General features: G+C 40.0%; 1 protein-coding gene across 2 annotated transcripts in view; it reads left to right on the plus strand.

Moving 5' to 3' along the window:
• The first annotated feature begins 387 nt into the window (after positions 1-387).
• MYOM1 (myomesin 1) overlaps positions 388-12,752 on the plus strand; it is a 123,713-nt gene continuing 111,348 nt past the window's right edge. For both annotated transcript variants that reach the window (XM_040264678.1, XM_040264677.1), the window contains exons 1-2: positions 388-563; positions 4,552-4,876. In XM_040264678.1, coding sequence (XP_040120612.1) covers positions 4,575-4,876 — 302 coding nt within the window. In that variant the 5' untranslated portion in view covers positions 388-563; positions 4,552-4,574. The remainder of the gene's footprint in view (positions 564-4,551; positions 4,877-12,752) is intronic.

Raw genomic sequence — 12,752 nt, forward strand, 5'->3', positions numbered from 1 at the left:
TATTGCTCATGGATTATGAACAGCACATTCAGAACCATATCTTGGTATTAAAATTCCATGAAGTTCATTTTGGGAATCAGATTACTAACCTATTTTTAGCTCTCAACACAAACCACTCTTTCTATTACACTTATTATTATTATTTTTTCTATTACACTTTTAAATATGCTGTTGTAAAATGATGTTGAAAAATAGCTCATATAGCTAAATAAAAGCCCTACATTTAGCTTAATCAGACCAGACCTACCGACTGGCATGCATGTCAATATATTACTGTGGCAGCTACCTGCCAGGGCCTTCCTCTTCCTTTCCGTTCAGGACTGCAGTCCCCATTTGCTGCTATATTTATCTACTCTCTTAGCCATAAAAGGCTGGCTGTGTGGCTCTGACATTCTACTGCCTTACCACATGCATTATTTTTGAACTGGCCCCCAGGGTCCTGTCTTTTTAGCCCTGACTCTTAACTTTTTCTTGGATTAGACCTACGTGGGTTTTTCACTGTCTCATCCAGCACCCACAGTCACATCGGAACATTTCTACCACCATCAATCCTTTGCAAACTGGTAAGTGTGACCTTGAGGCAGAAGAGTGCACTTGATATTTTATGTGCTCAACAGCACTGCGGTGTGTGTGGTTTCTGTCTTCTGAGCTCAGCAGTTTTCTTCAAGAGATATCAGAATAGTAGAGAAATAGGAAAGTGGAGCTCCAGGGAAGGAATGCGAGCAGCAGGGTGCCAGTTTGTGCTGGCACAGCCCTCCTCTCAGATCAGTGGATTCTTTTAAAATTAAGCTACTGTTCCTGGAGCTATAAAAAACAGTAGCTGTCTCAGATAGAACTGTAAGCGTGAGTCAAGTACTCTTTCCAAGTTACAGTTCGGCGGTTTGGTTGAAATCTGGAATGGGTGAGGAACAGGAAATCATGTGTTTTCCATCCTCCATAAGCCTACAGTACTGCCTGATTACAAATTTGATCAAAAGGAGTAGGTTAACTCTGAAGTCTCAAGTTTCTAATTCAGTGATTTTTGCCCCAACAATGCCATGTGGATAAATGTTAGGGTGCATTGTGGGTATTTCTAATTGGAAAATGGCTAAGCAGTATTTCAGAGGCAACGCAGATCCCTGCATCATGACCCTAAAGTTCACACTTTCTGTGAAGAATTTTTATAGCTTTCAGCCTCTAACTCCTGTACAAAAGTATTGTGTCACAATACAACTATGGAGTTAGTGTTTCTTCCTAAATTCCCAAATTATTTTCAGGAGAAACAAAAAAACAAACACAGGTCTTAAAGCAATGGAAGACAACCAAACCATCTTTCCTCCCAAAGCACTCTAGCTGTCATGTGTTGGGGGATAATCCTTACTTTCTTAATAAAGAGAAGGTAGCTGTACCTTCGTTCCAGAGGTCAGAGCTGTGACAACCAGCTCTGTTGACATAATGTCAAAACCTGTTTACTTGCGATATATTATCTTTGTGCTTGGAATATTCAGTACTATTAAAAATATATTGGGGGGAAAATAGAAATAAAGAGAATGGAAAATAGAATTGAGGCAAGACATTTAAAGATTTTATTTTGTGAAAATTAACAGCATTTCAAGTTATTTGGGTTCTGAATTAAGCTTATAATACACAAGAAGGTCATTCATTGTTTATTTGGACATCATTCAAATAACATTTTCTGTGTCACAGTATACTATGTATCATTATGCAAATTTACCAAATAGCTTTATAAATACCTAATATCATATACTGCTATATTAATATAGTCTACACTTTTTTCTATAAAAACTTATCTAATAATTATTCATTATACCTGATCATTATTCTGTATTTTTTAAAATAGAAAACAGCAGTCTATTTAAGGGTTGAAGCAAAAGGGTTGTTTGCTAGTAGCTATTTTTTTCCTCCTGGGAAATGCCATGTAGACTGATATCTTCCATGAGCCTTAACATAAATATTTCTGGAGTGAAGTTTGCTGGATTTTCTTCTCTAGGGAATACATGCGTACTTTTCACTTCAAATAAAAAGATTTTAAGCTTGACCAAAAAAAATGTAGCAAGTTTAGAAGGATTCAGTCCTCATTTAGAATTTTTAAAAGATTTGAAAAATTGATTACAACTGATTTTACATGTAAAAAATTTAGGATGTGCACAAAAGTATTAATGATGGAAGGGGTGGCTTTCATAAAACTATTACTTCATCCAAGGTTATTAGCATGGCTGATAGGCTCCAGTCAGTGGACAGATTTCTAAAGAAAGATAATGCAATCTGAAGTCTCCCCTCTCTATGCTAAGCAAACCCATCTTTGATTTTCAGTAGGACTGTTAGCTCAAAAAACAATGCAAACTGCTACACTGCTGACTGACTTTCTTCTTTAATACAGGAAGACTAGGAGGCTTTATATTCTTAATGGAATTTTTCTGGTTTGACACCATATCTTTTTGAACCATTTGTGAGATTTGAGAGGGCTTGTTATGTGGCAATATAAGCATCCTCCAGGATCAGTCCTAGGGCTTTCATTCTCATCTCTCTCTCTCTCTTTTTTTTTTTTTTTCCTGGCATTTTTGGCATTTTGGGGCATCTATATGCTGGTGAGTCCCAAATGTAGGTCCCATCCTGGACCTTTACCCTGTATTCCTGAGTCACATGTCCAACATCCCACCTTATCTCTCCACTTGGGGGTCTAGCAGGTATCTCAAATGTAGAATGTCTCAAACCAGGTTCCTGCTATCATCCCAAACTGCTGTTTTCTTACAATCCTGCTCATCTCAGTTCACAGCAGCTTTAATCTTCCAGTTACTCAGGCAAAGTCCTTGGAGCTGTCACTCACTTCTCTCTCTCTTTCATACCCTATTCCAGAACTTTCAGCAAATACTTTTGATTCTACCTACAAAATATTCCGAGTTGGATCCCTTCTCACACTTCACTGCTACCACTATAATCTTTAGCCTGGACTATCGCAGTGGCCTTTGTATTAATTTGCTAGGGCTGCTGTAACAAAGCACCAGGGACCAGGTGGTTTAAACAACAGAAACTTATCTTCTCACAATTCAAGAGGTTAGAAATCTGAGATGAAAGAGTCAGCTAGGTTGGTCTCTCCTGAGGCCTCTATCCCTGACTTGCAGATAGGCCATCTTCTCGTGTCTTCCCTCTGCATACGTACATATCTGTGTCCTGATTTCCTCTTCTTATAACGATGGCAATCATGTTTTATTGGATTAGAACCTATCCTAAGAACCTCAATTTAACTTCATTTCTTCTGTAAAGATCCTATCTCTAAATCCAGTCACGAGGTTAGGACTTCAAATACGGATTTGGGGAGATACAACTCAGTCCATGGCAGCCTTCTCATTGGCCTCCTGGCTTTCACTCTTGTCCCTCAGCAGTTTATTCTCAGACTCAGTAAGAGTGTTTCTCAGCTCAGAACCTTCCAATGATTCCTTACTCCTTTCAGAATAAAAGTTGAAGTCCTTACGCTACCTGTAGGACACTACCCTCCTCCCTCCCCACTCCCTGACATCATCTTCTGTACCTCTCCCTGCACCCTTTCTTTCACTCCTCACAGCCTCACTGGCCTACTTGCCTTTCCTGGAGTACAGTGCAACAGGCAGGCTCACAGCCCTCCAGTGCCTGTGTAGTGGTTTTTCATCCAGAATGCTTCTCCCGTCCCAGATATTCTCAGGCTCAGGTGTCACCTTCATGCTCAGTCATCACCATTATCCCTGATAATACTTTTTAAATGGCATCCCATTCCACATTCTTGTTTTATTTTTCTCTATAGCATTAAGCAGGTTCTAATATACTTTACACTTTATTTTCTCTATTTGTCTATCACTTGCAATAGAATATAAGACTCTATATAGGGTTATCAGAGCAGGAATTTTGTTGTTTCGTTCATCTATCTCCTGGGCAGGAATAGTACCAGGCTCAATGTAAGTGTTCAGCAATTATTTGCTGAATAAAAACCACATTGGCTGGACACAGACTCTCCTCTATTACACAATCTCTCAGGTAAAGTCCCCATCAGAAGGAAATGCCAGAAATTTTGAAATATATATTATTAAAGCAGGCTTCCAGGTGGTACAGTGATAAAGAATCTGCCCGCCAGTGTAGGAGAAGCAGGAAGCTCGGGTTCGATCCCTGGGTCGGGAAGATCCCCTGGAGAAGAAAATGACAACCCACTCCAGTATTCTTGCCTGGGAAATCTTATGGACAGAGGAGCTTGGTGGGCTACAGCTCAGGGGGTTGCAGAGAGTTGGACACAACAGCACATTTACGTGTATCCACACATATCCATTGAAATAGCACAACAGGGGAAGTTTGTAAAGATCTCCAGGTATTTAAAAAGAAGGCAGCACAATGATAGAAGGGGGTACATCAGGGCTGTGAAGCAGGGAGTTAACTGAGTAAACAGCTAAACTAACCTTCACATCATTTTCCACTTACTCTTTGGAAGAAATAAAAGGGTAGTAATTTTCACCTACTGATTTAGATGCCTTGTTCTGGAGAGTTAGTTCCTTAAGAGTTCACCTCAAACCTGTTGCTTTCTCACAGCTTGCCTGGATCCCTGGGGGCACATGATGTCTCTGCCGTTTTATCAGAAACTTCACCAGCACTATGACCGCAGCTACCGCAACAGAGACCTCAGCACCACCATGAGCCAGTACCAGCAGGAGAAGAAAAGCTCAGCCATCTACACCCATGGCTCCACCGCCTACAGCAGCCGCTCATCCGCTGCCCACCGTCAGGAGTCAGCGGCCGTCAGCCAGGCGTCCGCCGCGTCCTACCAGCATCAGGCCTCCCGGGCCTCCGAGTTTGCCCTCTCATCTGCAGTCAGTCACAAGGCGGCGTCAGCCTATGACTATGGCTACTCCCACGGGTATGTGAAAGCAGCCTTACAAACGTGGGGCAAAGCCGCGCTCTCTGAATACCGTCCCCCGCCCCTTACGCCCCAGGTTACATTTTCATTTTTTCGTGGGTCTGGCAGCCCTACCTTTAAACCAGGTGTGGAGCAAGGTCAAACCATGTGTTTGGAAGGCCTGGGATTTATGTCTTGGATTCCCCTTTCCCTTGCTTGCCTGAGTTTCACAAAGAGCTTCGCAATCGCCCTGGGGTGTCTTGCTTGAATTGCCAACTGTGATACTGCTAGAAGCAGAGAAGTTTTGCCACAGGTTGTATTCAACATTCAGCAGCAGCAAAGTTGAGAAATCACATTTCTGACCCTCACAGTAGGTTTCCTGGCCCTCACAACTTTCAACTTAGATGAGAACAGGATTTAAAATTCACAGACCACAGGAACCCAAACTGCAGCAGAGATGTGTTTTATTCTTTCTGAATCTGAAAGCCAGCATCAAAATTCCAAATTGTTATTCAAGCAGCAAATATTTTCTTTAGCCGGAGCATTTTATAAAAACATTGCCCTATCTCAGTCAGCTTAACAATACCAGGAACAAACCTATATTCTGACAGAATTAGATTTATCAACCCATTGCCATGAGGGAGACACCATACCAGAGGAAAAGAGAGACTTTCACAGACTCACAGGCTTTGAAAATAAGCTTATGGTTGCCCAGGGGGAGAATAGGGGGAAGAGACAGGGAGTTTGGGATGGACATGTACACATTGCTATATTTAAAACAGATAACCAACAAAGTTCTACTGTATAGCACATGGAACTCGACTCAATGTTATGTGGCTGCCTGGGTGGGAGGGAGGTTAGGGGGAGAACGAATACATGTATATGTATGGCTGAGTCCCTTTGCTGTTCACACAAAACTATCACAGCAGTGTTAATCAGCTATACCCCAAAACAAATTTAAAAGTTTAAAAAAAGAAAAGAAAAAGAGGGTTTCAGTAGTATTCTAGAACGAGTGGGGTTTAGATGCAGGTCTGGTCTAAAAAGTGAATCAGTGTCCTGTTGCTTTGGAAACAGTCGAGTTGAGATAAATGAGGACTGTTGTGTCTAGAAATCTCTCAGGAGCCCAGCACGTGGGCTGAGAACTGAATCTGCTTCTGAGGTCTTCCATGCAAAGAGGCAATATCTCCTTCTTCCTAAAAAAATTTCAAACAACAAACCTGCCTATAATCTTTGATATTGGAGAAGAAAGTTTCTCGGTGAGTCTGTGGTCACGCAGAGGAGGTTGTCAGAACCCTCTACTGCAGCAGTGTCACCAGGAGAAGTGTTTCCTGTGAACCCCGAGGTTGGCTTCTCTGTGTCTTGTTCCAGCCTGATGAATGCTGGCTGGATCCGTACTTTCTCAGTGCAAGCCAGTTTTTATTTCCTTAGTATCCCGAGCAAAATGTGTCATGGAGATTAAAAAACACTTGCAAGATTCATGTGATTTTATTAAATGTCTATCTATAGTCCACAGAAAGGATTGTTGAACTCCCAAACGTACGAATTCCTGGGCTGTGTGGTCAGTTACCAGCTGCTGCCTCAGATCTCTGTCTGTCATATATTGCATTATTTGTTATAAACAGATACTATTTTAAGTCTTATACAATTTATGTCCACAAAATATCTGTCAGGGTAGCTGGGAGAGGGGTTTATTTCTAGGAATTAGAGAAGTGATTGAGGAAATAATACAGTGGTTTGTATGAACAGAAGTAAGGACTGGTTCTGAAGGCAGAAACTCCTGTATCCCTGTGGGTTAATCAGCACCTGATGTACAGCTGTGCTTTGGGGGGTGCGGCGCTGACCTCCTGGGAGCTTCTGCAAGTCCAGTACCAAGGTCTCTAGAGTTTACCTGGAAAGTGTGACAGCAATATTCTGAAATTTCACTTAAAATGGAGTAGGATCGTTTTCCAATCCCACTTTCATGGGTTATGTGCGCCATGTGATATTCATAAGGACCTCGAATTGGCTGCAAATATGGAAATATTGTCAGGGAGGAGGTGAATTCATTTATTTTGGCCCTTGTTTCAAATGACCTGCTTTCCAAATGAAACAGGAATGGGCACCATGCTATGTGATAGTACCACATGCTCTTCTAAGAATGTTACATACATATGTTTAAGGATCTCACTTAGGAAAGCAGCTGTCTTGTAATAGATAGGATTATGTTTTAAATATCCATTTTCCTGGTCCATCTGTGCTGAATCTATAGAAAATGTAGAAAATGGGTGTTTTCATTACTGTACAATTGTTAAGCTAACTCATGCATACTTATTTCATTCCCCCAATGCTGTAGAGTCTATAGAGTTTTATGAATTTGTTAAAGAGAGTTTTATTTCTTAAATTCTATTCCTAAATTCTTCTTTTAACCTTATATGCACCATTCATATTTATTTACAATCTGATAAATCGTATCAAACATTAGTAATTGAACCTTTGAGCATCTTTGTATTTTATCCAGAAAACATTTGCTCTATTTTGTCTTTGGAACACTTAGCCATTTTAGTTATAAACAACCTCAGATAATAAACTTTCTGTAGGAAGTGGAACTGTAATTATTTCTATGGTCAACCTCACATCTTGTTCCTTCTTGCTATTTAAGTATTTATGTAGGTAGATAGGTATTTATTGATGGCTTGGTATGTTTGAAGAACTCCACTTATTAGTACAAATGTGGACCTAAAAAGAAGAAAGGGAAGATGCCAATATTTTTTCCTTTGTGTAATGCAATGTAAAAGAAAATAAAGAGAACCTAATCCTGGGGGTATTTTAGTTTTTCTTTTTTTAGACCTAGAGCTAACAGGTGCAGATATATTCTTTGAGCATTTCAAAATCTTTATAATTCTTTCAGGTTGTATTTTTTATTTTTCGAAATGCAGCAACTTTTCCCTGCTAAATGAAATCTTTCTCTTGGGGCTGTGAAGAGTGTTGTTGATTAAAGCTGGTGTGGAGTTGGAAATGCAGCTCTGTGGAATGTATGTGAACACTGGGCCTGATCCATTTTTAGCTTCTGCTTTGTAGTTAGATGTCCTGGTAGTAAAGTGGAAACTATGGAGATTTATATGTGCCCACAGCTTGGCTGACCTCAGTTAAATCTTAAGAACAATGGCTTGTTCAGTGTCACTGTGGTTTTAGCTCAGATCAGTTACCAACTGCATTCTGAGCCAAGAGTTGTAAAATAAATTCTGGAAGGCTTATTCTAAGTGCCTTTGTTCTTAGTCACAGTGAGGAAAAAACTAAATTAAAGAAAGTGATTCAGGAAAACAAAAATGATACAAGACTATTGTTTTATGTTAGTAATTCACAAATACTATTAGACATTAAAGGAGAAATGGTACTCATGACCACTTTGCAACCACTATGCAAAGGTACTTAGCCTCTGTCTGTGAATAGGTTTCAACAGAGTTTTGGATGATCTGAAATTATATGTAAAATTAGGTCCAGATGAGGTTTTTTTTTTATTTTTTTGCTGAGAGAGACCCTAGCTTTCATCTTATTGTCAGAGAACTCTGTGACTCAACAAAGGTCACCACCACTGCACTAGAAAATCTACATATAAATATCAGCCCGGTGTGTGAGCTGATGATCCCTTTCTAGGGCCAATATTATAGGGAATTAGGATGAAATAAGGCAGGTGTTTACAGGGAATGTGGTATATGGAAACCAGTGTTTTCAAAATCCTCTCTTTTGAATAAGATGGGAAGAAAAAAGAACTATTTTGTTATGCTTGATAAGTAAGAATGAATAACTTTCAGAGGACAACACAGCATATTTCTTGGATGATGAGTCTCTCAACCCTCTGAGGTTATGGTAGACACTATTGTCTGATTCTAAGCAGATTAAAATCCAGCCCTTACAGTGCTTCCCTGGTGGCTCAGTCAGAAAAGAATCTGCCTGCAATGCAGGAGACCAGGGTTCAATCCCTGGGTTGGGAAGATCCCCTGGAGAAGGAAATGGTAACCCACTTCACTATTCTTGACTGGGAAATTTCATGGACAGAGAAACCTGGTAGGCTGCAGTCCATGGGATCACAAAGAGTCAGACGCAATTTAGCAACTAAATCAAGAGATATTAAAATATAGCCTCTTCTCTAAAGAAAGATCTAACTATCAAATATGAGAAAAAGGCACCATAGTTCCTGGGTAGAAAGTGTAGCATTCTGGGATTTGTCTTCCAGAATTTAAGTACCAAGAAAATGATGAGCCATATTACTTCCTATATGGTAGGAGAAGGTCTGGGGAAAATCCAAGGAAAATAGAAAGCCAGTTATTCTTTTATCCCCCTAGAAATGGGCCGGTTTGTTGTCAGTCTTACTTCTTTAAAAGGCAACTGGTCTGTGTTCTGAATCCCTCAAACAAACCCTGAGTCGAAAGAGGGTAGCATTCAGTGTGCGTCAGTTTTCCACTCTCACTGCTGTAAATCTGTGGCTTGTTTGCGAAGAGAGAACTAGAAGTAGCGCTCCTGGCAATACCAGTTTTTCATACAATTGGCAGGTTGTCATAGCTCCATAGAACTGTGGAATGCTAAAGCAGGAAGAGACTAAAAACTCATCTAATTCAAGCCCTTCCTTTCACAGATAATGAAGCCCAGAAAGACAGGCTTCAACTCTCTGCCTCCTTTGTTTTGTTCTACATTGAAAATACTACCCATCAGTCTCTTTGCAGGCTAAATACAAGTTTAGAGGATATAAGATACCCCAAAATGGCATTAATTTTTTGTAGGCAGGTGAATCAGGCTGTGAGAAGGAAGACATGTCCCCTTAAGGAGTAGGAATAGAGTGAGTAGCCAAAGGTGCCGGAAGGGCCACGCAGTCACCTCCCAGCGCCCCAAGGTGAAACAGTAGCTCTGTTCACTGCTGTCTGAGCAGTGGGTATAAATGAGCCTCCCTGCAGAGATCCCCAAGCTCTGAGAGCCCAAGGGAACCAGTGGTGCAGACTTGACCTTTTCCACACCAGCCTTTCTGGGTGAAACAGGAGCAAGCAAGAGCACCTCAGATGAGGACCCAGCTAATAGTTGATAAGTGCTCAGTGCTCAGTCCCTCAGTCATGTCCGAGTCTTTGCGACCCCATGGACTGTTCAGGCTCCTCGATTCATGGGATTTTCCAGGCAGGAATACTGGGTTGCCTTGCCCTCCTCCAGGGAATCTTCCCAACCCAAGGATCTAACCCAGATCTCTCTCATTGCAGGTGAGTTCTTTACTGTCTGAGCCATCAGGGAAGCCCATATACAGCAGTGCCAAGTTGTAAATATATATAGAGAGGCAGTTTTACAGGAAAAATGGTAGAATAATAAAAATGAGTTCAGCTCTATTGTGGCGACTCAGTAAAGTCTAGTGGCAATGTATAGATAAGTCAGAAATGAAAATGGAGCTTCTGTTTTCAAGCTTTTGCAAACACCTCTGTGTCATGCTGGGATGACCTACCCATCTTTCAATGTCCAGCTCTCCCACAAAGGCTTCCCTGATAGACCCAGACAGAAATTGTCTCTAAGCCTGTAAATTCAACTTTTGTTTGCTCTGCTCTTTCTGCTTATCTGCCTGCCTGCCTTCTGTCCTTCCATCCTTTCTCCTTTGATTGATGTAATACAATGCATCAAGCTGGTAGCATTTGCAACCCTACTAGACAGTAAAGGTCTCAGAAAACAAGTCTTTAATTTAATATGTAATTTTCATATCCCCCTCCCACACCAGCATCAAGCATAGAATTGTGCACACAGAAGATAAAAAGTAAGTTTTCTGTTGAATAAATGAAATTATTATGGAAAGTTAAGGCTTTCTGTTTGAAATCTACCTTCTCTTGCACCTTTTAAAATGTCAGCTTGTCTGTGCACTAAGTTTATGTTTAACGTTACAAGAAACAACTTAACTCTTTTTCAAAGCAATTATATCATTTTACATTCCCATACCAAGGTACAGAGATTCCAGCTTACCCACATTTGTTATTTTCTACTCCTTGGAAGGAAAGTTATGACCAACCTAGATAGCATATTCAAAAGCAGAGACATTACTTTGCCGACTAAGGTCCATCTAGTCAAGTCTATGGTTTTCCCAGTAGTCATGTATGGATGTGAGAGTTGGACTGTGAAGAAGGCTGAGAGCCAAAGAATTGATGCTTTTGAACTGTGGTGTTGGAGAAGACTCTTGAGAGTCCCTTGGACTGCAGGGAGATCCAACCAGTCCATTCTAAAGGAGATCAGCCCTGGGTGTTCTTTGGAAGGACTGATGCTAAAGCTGAAACTCCAGTACTTTGGCCACCTCATGTGAAGAGTTGACTCATTGGAAAAGACCCTGATGCTGGGAGGGATTGGGGGCAGGAGGAGAAGGGGACAACAGAGGATGAGATAGCTGGATGGCATCACTGACTTGATGGACGTGAGTTTGAGTGAACTCCAGGAGTTGGTGATGGACAAGGAGACCTGGCGTGCTGCAATTCATGGGGTCACAAAGAGTTGGACATGACTGAGTGACTGAACTGATCATTTTTTACAGACTGTCTTTTAGGTATGTGGTGGAGTATCACTGTGGTTTTAGCTTGCACTTACTTAATAGCTAATGATGTTGACCATCTTTTTAATGTGTTTGGTAGCCATTTGTGTACTTTGTGGGGAAATGCTTGTTCAAATCTTTTGCCCATTTTTAAATTGGATTTTTCTGCTTATTATTGAGTTGTCAGAATTATTTAAATATTTTGTATATAATTCCTTTCTTAGATGTATATTCGGAAATATTTTCTCTCATTCTGTGCCTTGTCTTTTCATTCTTTTAACAGTCTCCTTCAGATACCAGAACGTTTTGATGAAATTTGATTCATTACTTTTTTCCTTTTTTAGTCATGCTATTGGTGTTATATCTAAGCATAATTTGGCTTATTCAACATCATTGTTGTTGTTGTTGAGTCACTAAGTCATATTTGAACTCTTTGTGACCCCTGGACTACAGCACATCAGACTTCCCTGTCCTTCATGATCTCCTGGAGTTTGCTTAAACTCATGTCCTTTGAGTTGATGATGTCATCCAACTGTCTCATCCTCTGTCGCCCCCTTCACCTCCTGCCCTCAATCTTTCCCAGCATCAAGGTCTTTTCCAATCAGTCAGCTCTTTGCATCAGGTAGCCAGAGTATTGGAGCTTCATAGAGTCTCTCATATCTTTTTTTAAAGAGTTTTATAATTTTAGCTTTACATTTAGAAATATCCATTTTGAATTTTTTTTTAATGTGATGTGAAGTTCTAAATTCATCCTTTCACATATACATAGACTGTTGTCACAGCACCATTTGTGGAAAAAACTATCCTTTCCCCCTTAAATCATTTAGCTCCTTTATCAAAAGTATATTGACCATGTATGGCTGAGTCCCCTCACTGTTCACCTGAAACTATCACATTGTTAATCGACTATATCCCAATACAAAATAAAAAGTTTTAAAATAATAATAAAGAAAAAGAGCTTTGGAAAGAAAAAAACTCAATTGACTGTAAATAAAAAGGTTTATTTACAGATTCTCAATTCTGTTGCATTGATCTGTCCTTAGGCCAGTACCACACTTTCTTAACTACTGTTGCTTTATAAAAAGTTTTGAAATTGGTGGATGTAAATTCTCAAACTGAGTTCATCTTTCACAAAAAAATTTTTGCCTACGTAGTTCCTTCATATTCCCATATAAATTTTAAGATCACCTTGTCAATTTCTACAAAGAGAAAAGTCTTCTGGCAATTTAATAAGAATTATGTTGAAAGCATAAATCAATTTTGAAAAATATGCCATTTTAACAGTGCTGACTCTTTCAATCCATGAACATGGATATTTATTTATTTAGATCTTTGTTTTACTTATCATATAATGTTTTGTAATCTGCAGTGTAAAGT

The sequence above is a fragment of the Oryx dammah genome, unplaced genomic scaffold (genome assembly GCF_014754425.2).
Source record: "Oryx dammah isolate SB20612 unplaced genomic scaffold, SCBI_Odam_1.1 HiC_scaffold_22, whole genome shotgun sequence".
Lineage (NCBI taxonomy): Eukaryota > Metazoa > Chordata > Mammalia > Artiodactyla > Bovidae > Oryx > Oryx dammah.